The 15,579-nt window shown below is 43.5% G+C and overlaps 1 protein-coding gene across 1 annotated transcript in view; it reads right to left on the reverse strand.

Moving 5' to 3' along the window:
- Positions 1-15,579, reverse strand: part of ATP10B (ATPase phospholipid transporting 10B (putative)) — a 218,112-nt gene that overhangs the window by 46,487 nt on the left and 156,046 nt on the right. Inside the window, exons 13-17 of the mRNA XM_055386545.2 lie at positions 12,748-12,939; positions 10,724-11,327; positions 8,243-8,352; positions 6,208-6,334; positions 3,114-3,298 (exon numbers count right to left, since the gene is read on the reverse strand). Of these exons, the coding sequence (XP_055242520.1) occupies positions 3,114-3,298; positions 6,208-6,334; positions 8,243-8,352; positions 10,724-11,327; positions 12,748-12,939 (1,218 nt within the window). The remainder of the gene's footprint in view (positions 1-3,113; positions 3,299-6,207; positions 6,335-8,242; positions 8,353-10,723; positions 11,328-12,747; positions 12,940-15,579) is intronic.

The following is a 15,579-nucleotide window of genomic DNA, read 5'->3' on the forward strand; positions in this document are numbered from 1 at the left end:
TGGGATTACAGGCGTGAGTCACCGCACCCTGCCCTGGCATAACTTATTTTGGAAAGAATAAAGACATAGTTTATTATTCCTGTGTCTACCTTTTAAGATGCTAAATTGAGTGTTGCAGGCACTAGAATATGCATAGAGCCCAGACAGGCCACAGGAAGCAGTTCTAGGAGTGTATGCTTATACCAGAGGCACTTACCTGGAAAGAGATCAAAGTAGTCCTTTGGAAGCTGGGACTGGCACCAATTATATAAATTCCTCCAATATATGACGAAAGCAAGTCATTGGAGACATAAGCTTTAAAATTAAATCATCTCTGAATTTACTTATTTCCAGCTTTTAAAGTATACAATAATCACCATTCACTGAACATTTAGTATACCTCCTATACTGTGGTAGGAACCTCTAATATGGTGGTTCCCAGTGATCTCCACTTCCTGGTATTCATGCCCTTGTGTAATCTCCTTTTATTGACTGTGGTCTAGACCTAGAGGCTCCTTTCTAATGAAGGGAATTCTGCAAAAAGTGATGGGATGTCACCTCCCATATTAGGTTATAAAAAGACAGTGGCTTCCAATTTGGTGCTCTTTCTCACTTTCTCTTGGATGATTAGCCCTGAGGAAAACCAGCTGCCATGTTGTATAGCAGTCCTGTGGAGAGGCCCACAGAGTGAGAAACTGAGGCCTGCTAACAGTCACGTAGGTGAATTTGGAAGCAGAACTCCTTCCCATGCCAAAACCACCCACCTGTTGAGCCGTCAGATGAGCCCACAGCCCTGACCAACAGCTTGAGTGCAATCTCAAGAGAGACCTTGAGCTAGGGGTGCCCAGCTAAGATGCTCCTGAACTCGTAATCCACAGAAACCATAAGATAATAAATGTCTGTTGTTTCAGCTCCTAAGGTTTGGAGTAATTTGTTATGTAGCAATAGATAATTAACATAGGTAATGTACTAAGTAAGTAGTTTTCTTCTATGATCTTATGTAATCCTACCAGTAATCTGTGAAGTTAATATTTTTTATCTGTTTTACAGATGAAGTTCAAGAAGAATGGTGTTTGAGCCATATCAAAACTTCAATATAGGTTGTTAATTATTAACAATATTGCAATAGCAATAATAGTGGCTTTAATATTAGTTCCTATCTAATACTTTAGTTCCTTTTAAAATTCCTCGACTGATGAACACTTCAATGATTAGTTAGTAATTCTCTCATCTTTGGGATGAGAATTCTGAGGTCTAGGTAGATCCCATAACTTGATTATTGCTTTAATACACCTAGCAAAGAGATAATAATCCTAAATCAATTTATAGTGAATTAGGCAAATTAAAAACCTTGGAGGAAATATCCACGGAATATGTAACTACATTAAACTAGGGTTTAAATAAGTCTAAGACTTAGAATGTATTTCCCCAGTTTCTGGCTTAACATATTATTTTTCATCCCAGGTAAAGAGATGAAAAGACTAATCTTACAGGTTTAGTGAGCCCAAGGGTGTAGGCATGGCTGAGGATTCAGGCACTATCCTGGAGGATACTGGAGAGAAAGATTCATCCACACCCCTGCAGAAAGATTCATCATTGACTGAATTAAAGGTGGAGTATGGCTGACTGTTCCTTAGGAGCTTTGGCTGTTTAACCAAAGAGCAGGAGTGTGTGGCATTTAGCAGAATACATGGAAGCCCACTCGGTCTCCCTCTGGCTGGCTGCCTCACTGGTTTGCAGATGTTCTCCTTCTAGAATTACCTGGAGTGAAAGAATCATTGCAAACCGAATTTCCATTACAAGCAGGACAGGCAGGCACGGGGATCAAGCATTCAAGCAAGCTGAAAATTACTTTCCTTCCTAAGCATAATATTAAAGCCCAAGTTTTCCCTGAGCTTATTTTCATTTTGAAAATTCATTAAGGTTTAATCTAATAATCTGTGCACCTGATAGGAAAGTAAATGATTTTTCCAATTCATCTAAAGGTCCTCTGGCATTTTTCATAATCTGCACTAGTTTTATTTTTAAAAAAAGAGGTGTATATTGTTGCTTCATGGAATAAAAATGAAATATAAACCTCCCCAACATTCTACTGTAGTCTACATCAGCCTCAGGCAAAACTTAGCCTGGTGTCCTCTCTCCCTCCTTTCCTTTTTCCGTCTTCTTTCCTTTTCTCCATGGTATGTCCTAGGTGTAGGTGCCCTACAGGCCCTACGCCCACACCCCTGCAGTAGAGTGCTCTTCTGGTTAATATCCTCCATGGAATCCAACCCCTGCTTCCTTCTGATAGGAGCACACATCTCAGTGCCCACTTCCCATCTTCATCAGCCAAGAAGATGTGGTGGAACTTTACCTTCTGCAATTTGAATTGTGAAAACAGATACTTCCCCCTAAAATCAAAATGGTGTTATAGCTTTGAATATGCCTCTTCAGCTTTCCCAATCTTCTCTCCAAACCTCACTCCCTGCCACCCGTAATCTATTCCAGTTGAAAAGTGCCATTTTTAGAACTTTGCTTCATTCTTTCTCTTTCTTATCCCATAAAAACATATTGGCTTCATGCATTATTCCTTTCAGGTTTTTACTCTGTGGCAGACCAGCTTGACATATAAATTGATGCTGAAAATTTAAGCTCTGAATAATTTCAATTTAATTGAGACTTTTTCAATGGATAAGTTAGTCTTAAATAGCAAAAAACCGACAGTTGAGTTTCCATAAGCAAACAGTGTGGTAGAATGTAAATAGCACTAGCTCAGTTCTAGACTTAGTTCTACCTATCAGAAATAAGCAGGGTAAACCTGAGCAAGTGACTTAGCCCCAGTAGTCTTCAGTTTCCTTATCTGTGGGGAAATGGGGAGACTAGACCAATAGTAGAATTTGGGAGAGGTAAAACTTTCTAACAAGCAGTGCCAGAAGTAATGTAAAAGAGACCAGCTAGCCATGTGTGGGGATGAGATAAAGGATATTGGTCTGGATGACTTCCAGGGTCCTCTAGACTCCAAGATTCAGTGATCTGTTGGGGGTTGGGTGTTTCCCTGGTGTACCCAAATCCCACCTAGAAGCCTGTGTCCTCCTGGTCGAGGGGTTGCTCTACACGTTGATATCTGCAGATATCAATACAGAGAATCACCTCACCTGATTCTCTGTATTGATGGTATAAACAGTGTCGGTCTGATTTAACAGTCTGCAGGAATGGGCAATGTTGACCGCTGTCTCCTGCTTATCTCCAGTCAGGACCCAGAGCTGGATCCCAGCCTCCCGCAGAGTGGCAATCGTATCTGGAACTCCTTCCTGCAGCCGGTCTTCGATCCCAGTGGCTCCTGGAGTGATGAAAAACAACAGAGTTCACATTTATCGTTAAAGAGTAGTTGCTTAATTCCCCCAAAGCCGTGTGAAGCCAGGCAATGTTTATTGGATAGCATCACTGTGCTAGGCTGTGCACCCAGGATATAACAGTGAACTAGATGGAGCTGGTCTCTACCTCTGAGTTCAATGGTCATTGAATAAGAATTTATAACTGAGCTATATAATGAAAGAAAGTCAGGATACCAAGCGAATATACACCAGGAGACCTGAACTTCACCTGGAAAATCAGGGTGGGCTTATGCTGAGGAAGTGCTACTTAAACTGAGACCTGGGAGATAATGCAAAGAGGTGGCAGAGGAGGAAAATTCCAGGTAGAGGGATCAGTGTGTGTGAAGTCCCAGAGATTACAGTAGAGGAAGATGCAGAAATGGAGGCAGAGCAAGGTGAGAGATGAGGCCAGAAAAGGAGCTTAGGGGTGCTGGATTGGGCAGAGCCTTGTCAGGGCCTCAAAGGATTTGCAATTTATTTGGTAGTAGCGAAAGCTATTCAAGGGTGTTGTGCTGGGGAGTGATAGAATCAGTTTTGACTTTTAAGAATATCATTCTAGAGAATAGGTTTGAGATTGCAAAAGCAGGATGAGCTTCAGAACTAAAAGCTACTTAGGAGGCCAGGCAGGACTGCAGAGGAGAGGCAACAGTAGCCTGGACTGGCCTAGCAGCAATAGGAATAGAAGTGGAAAGACTGAAATCTTTGCCCTGCAACTGCTCAAAGCAGAATTAATAGGGACTCACATTTTTGATAATATTCTTGGAGTGAATTAAACAGGCAGATTCCACAATTTTTGAAGGATCTCAAGCTTTGCACCAGCCCTGATGAATAGATATCCAAATATTGAATAGTTGCTAAGTGATTAAGCAAAAATAAATCTGCTTTTCAATTGAGATTCATTTCGGATCACAGACTAATGGCTACCCATTTCACTCTGGGCAGGAGCACGGCATTTTGTTTCTTTTAATAATCCAGAGTGACAATAGGTTGGCAAAGTGGTTACGTTGGATGCATATTGAAAAGATTATTTCATATTTTGAGACAGCATGAAGGCATTACAACTTTTTAGTGGTGTGCCAATTTCTCGGTGGAAAGTGGAATTCTCTTCTCAGCCCAGTCCTCTCCAAGCCAACTTGAGGGGAGACAAAGAACCCCATTATTGTGAAATGTGCCTGTTTTGCATCTGAGGGCCATATGCACAGGTAAACAACCCCATAAAAAGTGATGGCTTGAGCCTCATCTTCCCCTACAAGCGTTAGTCTGGAAGGTGAGAAGAAGCTCACCTATTACAGTGAGGCAGAGTGAAGGAGAGAGGAGGAAAAACACATTTATTTCTGTGAAAGAGAAAATGAAACAGGAAGGTTGTGAAAGCCTTTCCCAGCTAGGGGAAGCCAACAGGTTCTGACAAGTGTGTTCTCTTCACCCAGAAGAACCGGAGGAACACCTCTCACAGACTGAGCCTAGAGTGCTGTCATGAAACAAAAGAAACCTCTGGGAAGGGAGAAAGGGATCAGGTGCCTGAATGGGATGACTTTCTGGTGGCATCATCTGGCAGATAGAGTTGTCTGGCCCAGCCATCCTCTGGTTCCTGTTCAAGTGAGTTCTTGTGTTCAGCTTTGAAGGGGACCTTATGAGGTAGCAAGCAGAGGCCTCTGCAGCCGAGACATAGGAAACCAAAGGCTGAAGGATGTGGGGAGCTAATGCATGCCCCAACCCCATTCTCCCTCCTCGGCTTGTCAGCCATCCCACTTGCCAGCATCACCACTTTACAGTGACCTTGGGTCTTTCCCCTTGGAACTCCTATTTGGCTGGGCAGCCGGAGGCATGTGACTCATCCAGAGAAGCCAAGTCTCAGAGGAGTGTGTCTCTGTCCAGAACTCGGTCCTCATCCCCAGGTCAACATTGTCCACCGAGAATAAAGAAGGCTTTTTGCCACATGGCCAGTGCACACTGTTTGGGCACTGCTTACCCAGATTTTGCTCCTAAGGTGTGAGGACATTAATCCTTTTGAATAAAGCTCCCCTTGCTTCTTGGCAATGCCTTTCCTCCAACAGAAGCACAGCCTGTCTCTTAATCAGTCTCTGTGCTTCTCTTCTCTCTCTCAGCACAGCAATCTAACTTCCATGCTGCAGCAAGCAGTTTTTGTAAAGCACAGATCTGTCCCTGCTTTCACCCTCTGCCCTGTCCAAACTTTTAGCAGCTGATTGACATGACCCTTCATAATCTGGGTCCTGCTGACCTTTCCTGCCTTCCATCATTTCTCCCCACTCTGTTTCCCCCCAGCCCGGGACCTCCAGGCCTTCAATTGGGTCCTCCCCCTCTGCCTAACCAGCTTCTCTTCTTGCTTTCAGTTCACTGCCTTCCTAGACCCTCCCTCACCCCTGTGCTAGGCTGGCATCTCCTACTTTTTGTGCTTCCATCCCACCAGGCCCATCTGCTAGCCCAGCTCTCACCAGTCTGTTGAAATTGCTTGCTCGATCATCTAGTATCCTCACTAGACTCCAAGATCTGGGAGGGCAGACTTTTTGGCTCCTGTCCCTTGTTGCAGCCCCAAAGCCTAGCATGTCACTTGGCACATAGTAGGTGCTTAGCAAACATTTGAATGAAGGGAAGAGTGTGCTGTTGGAAAAGCAGCCAAACTCAGAGGCTTCTTCCAGCAGGGGATGCAGGAATGCTCCCAGAGCATCCTCAGGAAGCTGTGTGTGGTGTCTGGGTTGGGTATTGGCATGGCCCATTTGTGCCAAATACCTGGAAGGGAACCCCAGGGAAGGCTGCTAATGGAGACATATTAGTAGTGTCAGAATCGGGGCCAAGAGCTCCCTTCTCAACTGGCTGCATTCCTTTTTTCCTATAATGATGACTTATTTTTAGCTACCAAGTAAGGTGAGTTGATTCTCCAGATGCTGTGCAGTTTCCATGAGAAGCTCATCTCGGTTGTCGAGGGATGCCTCAGCCTCACGCCGGAAACTGGCCCATCTCTGGAAGTCCTCTTCGCTTACAACCTATGGGATGGGAAAAGGCTCCTTAACAATCTTGGGTGGACCAACAAGATAAATTCCTCTCTCTTCCCACCTCCTGGGTCTCCTATTGGCCTGTTTGAACTTCCCTACATAATTAGATGGGGCTTTCTTCTCAAAGATTTTTTTTTAAAATATGTAAATTAATGAAGATTTATCCTTGTGTTCCATTATTACTAAAAATCTGTTGTGCTCAGATCACTGGAGATGATCTGGACAGACAAGGTCCCTGCATGCCTGGGCTTATATGGTGGTGGAAGGTGAGGGGTATTATCCAAATAAACAATTTAAAATAGTTATTTCAGGGAATGCTAGGTAGAAAATCAGTGATATGAGAAAGTGTGATGGGATAGAAGAATAACTGAATAGTGGGCTGCCTTCTTTTGAAGTTTAGGTTTCCTCGACAAAATGACCTGCAAGCTGAGATCCAATGACAGACGGTCAATCATGGGCAAGAGCAAGAGTTAAGGCTGTGGAACGGCAATGAACTTGGCGTTCCTTCTGTTCCTTGAATGAAAGATGGAGAAAGTTCAGAAATGAGGCTGGAAAGAAAGCAGCCTGTACAGCACTCCACCAGGCATGGTGTCATACACATGGAGTGCCCAGTAGCTGGAATAATCCAGCTAGTGGCCACATCTTCTTCCCTCAGAGTCCCATTTTAGACCCTCCTGTTGACATTACATGCGTATGGTGTCTTATAGCAATGAAAAATTATTTTGTTCAAGCATCAAATATTCCCTGAGTCCCTCTGCATGGCACTATAGAGAAAACCAAAGGGAACAAGTAGGCCTTTTGCTTTTGAGGAATGCATAGTCCATTAGGGGAGGCAAAATATGCACAAATAACTTCAATAGAAAATGGTTGTAAGGGTGTAATTCTGATTCGGAGTAGCAGTAAGCATTTGTTGCTGTCCCAGGTGCTGCACATGTGGTTATTTTAGTTAATCTCCATGACAACTGCATGAGGGAGGGCTGATTAGCACCATTTTACAGATAAAACTCAGAAGTGAAGAAATTGCTCAAGGTCACACATCTAGAAGTAGTGAGATTGGGACTAGTACCCAGGTGGTTCTGGCTTTAAAGTGGGCACTCCTGATCTCTAATGCTGACCTAAGAACTGTAAAAGACATGAAAAGTCCTGGGGATTTATGCAAGAGAACCCATGTCTAGCCATCTAGAAATGTATGCCCATCAGCACCCCATTAGCTTTGCTTTTGGGTGACTCATTCGGTGTCCACACTCTGCAATTCGCAGCCCTCACTGCCTGCCTGCCTTGCAGAAGTTGCAAAGTCAAAGATCTTGCAAAGCATGAGTTAGGTAATCTACAAAACTATGGCTGGGCTGAGTGCAACGTGATAGGGAGAGGTAGGGAGAGGTAGGGAGTGGTAGGGACTGTGGCCAACCACAGAACACAGCTGAACATATCCCTCATCACAGGAATCAACTTCTTCCTGGTTGTAGCTGATTGCTGCCATTCTAGAATGAAAACACAGTTGGCCAGATCCTCTACATTTTTAAAAGAAACCGGAAATCTAGATTTTTATGTGACCATATAAAAGGTCCCCAAAGTTAAAGGAAAATAATGCATACCTAAAAAATATAACTGGAAAGCAAAATTATAACTGAAAAAAATGTCATGAGTTGTGTGTTACCCATTACACATATAATGAAAAGCAGGGCATGGCAAAGCCACACTGATATGGGACCTAGCTCTTCAGATTTTGGCTTCCACAAAATTGTCAGTGTCTTGGGTTTTGTGGCAAGTCAGAACAGCTAATCTTGAAAATGTTAAAACAACCACCTCTAAGGGTCTTTTATAAAGAAAAAGAAGCAGGGTCAAGGCCATTCAGCTATTTAATGATATTCAAAGCACGCTTGGAGGAATTGTTCTTACCTTCTTGGCAATGCATAGTGTGCGCAGGCCATCTCTTGCATACAAGTCTAGATGCTTTTGGGTCCGGGCTCGGATTTTTCTCAGCTTCTTTTCCATATTAATGTCAGGTACTGTCAAATAGCCATTTTCCCCCATGAGGCCACATACAAATGCTCAGGGATCCCCATCCCCAATACCCTGGAATCTCCTGTAGTAGACTACAAATACTTTAGAGAAGGAATCCCTTACAGCCCACCTTAGAAACCTGAAGGAGCTCTCCTGGCTGTCAGGTTGCCCTGGAAGATAATGCAGGGAGTCCTTAAGTTGTCTGCTCTCTACATCTTTTCATCAAAAGCCTGGCTGAGTAAAGCGCTATGTAAGGAAGGTAGGTGGTCTAAGGTACTGTTCCCAAACAGCTGTTTGCATGAGAACCGCCTGGGAATTTAATAATTGAGATTCTCAGGTCCAGTTAAAGCCCAACTGAATCAGGGGACTAGAAGTTTGAATCTTTATTGTTACCTAAGGTGTTTTTAGTTTATCCCTGGATGGCCAACTGACTTTGGAAACTGTTCTCTATTTATCATCTTCTCTATCTTCTACTTGAGGTCTTATATCAAGTTAGGTCCCAAGACATCTACAAGCCTGGATCTCATTAGCTAAGTTCCTCATCTCATTTGTTTAGCTGAGCTAGGCCTTCTCTCAATGCAAGAAATACGTTTAGAGAAAACATTCTTTTATGCATTTCCTATGAATGTAGTATGAAAAATGTGTGTGTTGCTCAAAGTCCCCTTTGTAAAGTTGTACATAAGTTTCTGTCAGAGGTAATTTGTCTTTTTCTCTTGAAATTCCAGTTCCTTTATCTAATTCTATAATAAGAATTTTTCACCAAGGTTGGCTGGTGTGGGGTGGGATTGATGCCATCACCACTTCCTTTATCTAAACTGCCACAGACATCATTTATCAGTCGCTTGTAAAACTGAGCTAGGCTTCAGAATCATTTTTTACCAGGGCTGGATTGAGATTTTTAAAGGTCCTAAGATTGAACAGAATTTGTATACCTCACCCATCCTTGTATATAATGCAAAATTAAAAATATAATTCTTAACAGAAAAGTATCATGAAGTCCAACAAAACTCCGATTTTTCCATGATACTACTCCAAGGCTGTTTTTATATAATATAAAACTTGTTTCAAAGATTATTTTCTCATTTTTCAGGTGTTGCTGGTGCCTTAAGCATAGTCTTCATTTGTGCATCGCCTGATTCGGCACTATTTACAATATTTTATTTTTAAAGACACCAGCTCCTGAGATTAAACCTGTTTGTCTTTTACTTGTAAGCCTTGGAGTTTACCTTCTTGCTTAGGCTGCCAGGAACCTCAGCATCAAATTGAACATTTAAACACCATAAATATTATTAAACCTGAGGTTATTTTCTCCCTCCTTTCAAAGTTTTGCTTCTCAATTCTTATAGTAACATTGTGTGTGTGTCTTCTATTGAAGGCATCTCTAATCCATTTTGCAATCAGGTGAGGAGCAAATAAAGAGACATCTCCAGGGCAGCTTGAATGACTGGCTGCTGAGGGATAGAGTGCCGTGGCTCCCTTGACTCAGAAGTACTGAATTCACTTGTCTGCCAGAGTCTGGGGATAAAGAGAACTAATTAGCTCCCTTCCCATTCTACACACTAATCAATCCCCATAAACCTCTTGGGCCTGATCCATGGCTGATAATGCAGGAGGCACAGGGCTGCCTGGGCAATTCTGAAGCTTGGCTGGAATCTACTATCCTGGGAGAATCATAGCCCCATAACTGTCTTCTCCTTGTTAGCAATCAGGAAGCGGCTGCACACTAATTCATGCTGTTCCAAAATTGGACACTGATATGTAGGGACTTTGGAACATTTTTCTGGCTCAGTGCAAGTTTATGAAAATCCATCTGGGGGAGGCTGGGGAAAAGGATAATAAAGAGGAACACCTGAGGCTTCCCAGAGTATACCAAGCCCAGTGCAGAATTCTGGCAGCATGAAACAAGCTCTGACCTGGAATTCAGGATACCTGGGTCTGGGATTTAACACTAGTTAACCATGTTGCCTCTTGTAAGTCACTTTTCTTTCTGAGTTGAGTGTGCTTTTCTCCAAAATGAAGAGTTAGGACCACAGTGTGTTCCATGGTAAGATAATGGATGTTCTAGTGCAAAAGACTGTGTGGATAATCCATGTTTAAATGAGTTTGGAAAACTGGGATGAAGTTAAAGATGTTTATCTGCTACAAGACTGTACAGTCTTTAAATATGCTAATGGACACTGTGATTCCCTAGGTCCAGGAGATGTAAAATGCAGCATGTTTTAAGGATATTTGAGGAAAGCATCTTGTAGGTCTGTATTCCAGTTGGGACCTGCCACACCAGGTGACACTACAACTTGAGCTTCTTATTACCATTCCACACTGCTTCTTAAACTATAGAACTCTCTGTGCCTGGAACCCTGGTAAGGCAGGACTTACCGCAGGCTGGGTCTTCCAGCAGGTCCATGATGACCGAGTCAGCACCCTTGGTGTAGACGACAATCTCGCCAGTCAGTGGGTGCCTCACAACCACAGACATTCTCTTCCTGACAGAGTCAAAGCCCAGGGTGCAGAGGAGGCTGAAGGTGAGGCAGGTGCCCTGGGGCAGGCGCACAGTCACCTGCTCAGGTGTCCGGGACACTAGCGTGAAGCTGTAGGCATGGGCAGCGTGCACCAGGGCGGCCTCATCAGGGCTCTCAGCCTCGTAACAGAACTCAGGCCTGGCCAGGTCTGTGGCTGGGGCCTCCAATGCCTCCTCCAAGGAAGTGCCTGACCCAGACTCCAGGATGTCGCCCTGGTCCCACATGCTGCTCCTGTAGCCACCGTCATCGGTGGAGTCACCTCCACTGCACACAGATGCATCATCTCTCTCATCCGAGTCTGTGGTGGCCACGTTGGCCCCTAAGCTCTCCCCGAGGTCTGTGTCAGAGGGTGCAGTGGATGAGAATGACTGGCTGAGGCTCGATAGCTTCAACTTCTGGAAGAGCTGCTGAATCTTCTCCAGGGACGTCCCCAGAGCCTTGCTTGAGGGTTTGATGGTGACCTTGTGGCCAAAGAAGGAAAGTAGAACATTACTCTCAATGTTGGAAATAATACCAAGTTGTCTTATGCGGAATATGAAGGTACTTTTGTAATAAGTGAAGCCAGATATTTTCCTCCAGCCCTGAGATTCTAAGCATTGACAATGGTCATTTTCCACTATCTTTTGATCATCCCACTGTGAGCGTGGAGAAAGGAAGGAAAAGGAGATGAGAATCAGAAACTCATAGTAAGGGTTCACATTTCCTGAACTCTCACCATAAATGCTTCTGCTTTATCTTTGAGTGCGGTATCTCATTTCATCCTCCCAATAATTCTGTGGGATGCTATCATCAACCCAGCTTATGGCTGAGGACATTGAGGTACAAAAAGTCTACATAAATTGGCCATGATCACCCAGTGCGTAGTGAGTAGAGTTGGAACTCAAACCCAGGTCTGCTCGACTCCAGAGGCTGGGCTCTTGAGCTATCTGCCAGCAGAAGCTCCCACATTAACTTGAAAATTGGGAGGTGCATACTGTCTTTCCCCAAATGGTACTTCTTCCCCTCTTAAAAAATGAGTTAATTTTTAAGATAAAGCTTTCTGCCTCCGAAAACTTCCTGAAGACTTCTGATAACATGCTGACTCTTCAGTACTGAAGTGATTTTCAGGGTGGTTTGGAATCTGGGCATAATGAAGGGAGGTTGTGGTTTAGTGCCTGGGTGAAACTTCTTGTCTTGGTTTCATAGTTGCAAGTTGTACCACCTAATTATTCTCTCAGTGACTCACAGGGGTGGTTGGCTAAGAGTCTGTGGAAGATTGAAGGCAAATCCACCTTCAGTAGATTTCAGAGTATAACTTCACATACATGACCATTCAGCTGCATTTTTTTCCATGGGAAGAACATTACACACAGTATTATTTTTAACCCATATATAAAAACAGAAAGCAATATAGCACAGTATTACTAGAAACCATTATGGAATCGCATAGATGGTTCTGCCATTTATGAGCCATATGTCCTTCATTACCTTGAGTTTTCTGAGCTACTATTTCTTCGCTTGTTAAATCCAAGGTCCTGCCTCATAGAGTTGCTGGGTTGAGAGGATTAAATGATAATACAGGTAAAGTGCTGGGTATGGAGCCTGGCATAAAGCCAAGTGCTCAGTAATCACTAACTCTTAATGTCTACCTGCAGACACATAGACAAAGTTTGAAAGCTACACAGAAAGCTCATATGTATCTTTTTCCATTTTATTTAAAAATGAGGAAACAGACCCAGGGAGGGTAAGAGACCTATTCTAGGTTTCACTGTGATGAAATGACACTGTTGCTAGGACCCAAATTTCATGTCTCCCTGATCAGAACTTCTCCCCTCGCCCCTACCCTGCCTTCTACTTCTCTACCTCCTTTACCCTCCTCCCCCAGCCATCGCTGGTCCTTACCCTCTGCCTGGGCTCGGTGGTTGTGGACACCATGACAGAGTTGCAGATGGTTAAGGCAAGGAAGAAATCAGCAATGGAGGAGGTGGTGGAGAGGGAAGCCTTGGCAGGTCTGCTGTCTGACAAGGTCTCCAACCACAGGGCAGCATCTCGAACCTTGGTCAGTAGGTTTTTATCTGGAGTTACATCTTTTTCCTGGAAGAGAAAGGCCAGAATGAGAGTCTTTTCTGGGAAGGAAGCCCACTCCAGAAGAATCTTCACATGCCTCAGGAAAGGATGATGCAGCTTCATTGCAGTCTTGCATCCAGCATGTTTTCCTCTCCCACAGGTCTGGCCATTGCCAATTCTTATTTGAGTCCTTCCTGCCTCTCAGTGCCACATGTCCATCCATTACCAGATGCTGACAGTTCTTCACTCTCAGTGTCTTCCCACCATCTGTGTTGCTTCCAGCCATGCTGAGACCCTCTACCTCTCAATCCTGAATTTCTGCACCAGCCTGTAAACTAATACTGTTGCCCCTCACCTTTTTTTTTTTTCTAATCCTTCCTATGTATCACCTGCACAGTCTTCTTAAAACTCCATTTCCTCCTGGCATTCTTGACTTCAAAAAACCTTCAGGAGATATCCATTGTTAGCGTGATCGATTATTTGGCATTTAGATTCTTTCACAGTTTGCATTTTCACTCTTTATTCCCATGCTTCTCAACATGGACCCTCAGCTCAGCCTGGTGGTCTGTTTGCTGCCTCTTGGATGTGTATACTCCTGTATTCCTCTGATCACACCTTGCTTGAAAAATCCTCGTCTACCTACCAAAATCCTACCTAGACTTCAATAACCATGGGAAGTCCCGCTTGTCCGTGAGATCCTATATAGCTCACAATGAATTTTCTTTCTCCTGAACCATAATAGCAGATTCTTAACTCAGAATGTCCACAGGAGTCAGGCATGTAAAGTGAATGAGGAAGGTGGGCCAATGTAGAGTGGAGGACATTATGGGGTGGTGGGAGCTATGAGACCTAGCAAGTCCCACCACTATCTAAAGGGTAGCTACTGCTCTGCTGAGTGTAATGCTCCAATACTGGTCTAGTTTGCCAAGTCTCTTGATTTTTCAAGATAAAGCAAAGATGATGCACGACCTTTTTTTTTTTTTCTTTTCCTCCTATTCTTTTTTGGAAGAAAAAAGAGGACGGGCTGGATCTGACCCATGGATTTCCAAATTTTCACATCTTTGTAGAAGTTACCACTTGAACTATCCCTTTGGAATTCACTACATATTGACCTATACGTTATTTGTTGGTTTATTTTCTCTTGCTCTGGCTCCTCTATTTTACCCCAGGGATCTGATGCCAGAAAAGCTTCTCTCAGGCAGTGAGATCTTAACCAGAGCAGAGGTGGTGGTGGCAATGGCAGTGGTGGTGTCTGGCTTTGTCTATCTCCCCGCTGGCATCTTGCTTTGGCCTGTATTTTAAATTCACTTTTCTTATGTCCTTGTTTAATCTCTCTAGAGATAAGGTAAGAGCCTCAAAGGTAGAGAGGTTGAGTTTTCCATGAGGCTGTATTTCCTAGAGCTCTAACTACAGCTTTTTTGAAGCAGAAGCTCAACAAATGCCAGCTCTCAATGGTTAGATATGACAAAAGCCATTTTGCACAATGCTTTCACATAAGACCATTCCTATCAGTGTTCGGAGTTCACAGCTAAATCACAGTTTAGAAGAGAGTCAATAGCTGAAAATGATTGACTGAGGGAATCTGGATTAATTTGTGCAGGGTGAAGACTGAGGACCAATGAACTTTACCCAAGTTGAGAGTTTAAAACAAAAAACAAAAAAACAAAAAAAAAAACCCATGGGAAAAGAGGCCTCAGACTTTTCTGACTACCAAATGCAATGACTCCCAGAGGTCTGATTCTGTCCTCCCTAGGGCTGCAGGCACAGGAGAGCCAGAGGGGAGGAAACTCAGACATACCCCACAAGAATGGAGCACACACTCTTCAAGAATGCCAGCCTTCATTCTGGGTGCTCTTCAAGAGTCCACAGTCACACCCTAACTTGTTCATACCATTGTAAGAAGACAACTTCCAGAAAAAAAGTCTGCTTATCAGAAGCAAGAGGGCTAATAAAACTGAATCAGACCTGCATTTCCTTCCATTGTCCTGAAAACAATTGTGTGAACCATCCGTACCATGTGGTGTCATTATTTCCAAAATCCTGAGAAGGGCACACACATATTATCCATGCTCTCTGCCTTTGACTCCAGTCTTCCTAGTAGGAGCTCACATTTGTGAAACTCTTCTTACCTTCCCAAGCAATGTCATTTATATAACCTCATCAGATTCTTATAGTCCCAAGTTGAGACGAAATGAATCCCGACTTAACTAAAACCCATAGAGACAGGCTGATTTGACCAAAGTCGCCTAGTGAGTTAGTGTAAAGTCAGAATCAGAGCTCAGACTCCTGAACTGCTAGTCTAAGGTTTTTCATTTCTGTGGTCACAGTATGCTCTCTTATTAATATTTCTCTGCAAACTTCTAAAACCAGATTCCAGGGACCATCCAGTGTTCGTCATCAAGTCACCAACACCACTCAAGGAACTCCAAACCTATTTCTCAACAGAGTAATGACAGCTCATATTCATGTGGTGTTTCTTATGTTCTAGTACATCCATGGCCTCGTTATATCCCTGCAGTAACATTATCCATTTAGTACCATCATCCTCCCAATTGTCTCTGTATTTCAGATGAGGAGACTGATGCCCAAGGAAGTTGATTGTCTTGCCCAAGGTCACACAGTAAGTGGGAGGAATTCTTTCAGTTGATTTCAGTTAGTCTGACCCTA

The sequence above is a fragment of the Gorilla gorilla genome, chromosome 4 (assembly GCF_029281585.2).
Source record: "Gorilla gorilla gorilla isolate KB3781 chromosome 4, NHGRI_mGorGor1-v2.1_pri, whole genome shotgun sequence".
Lineage (NCBI taxonomy): Eukaryota > Metazoa > Chordata > Mammalia > Primates > Hominidae > Gorilla > Gorilla gorilla.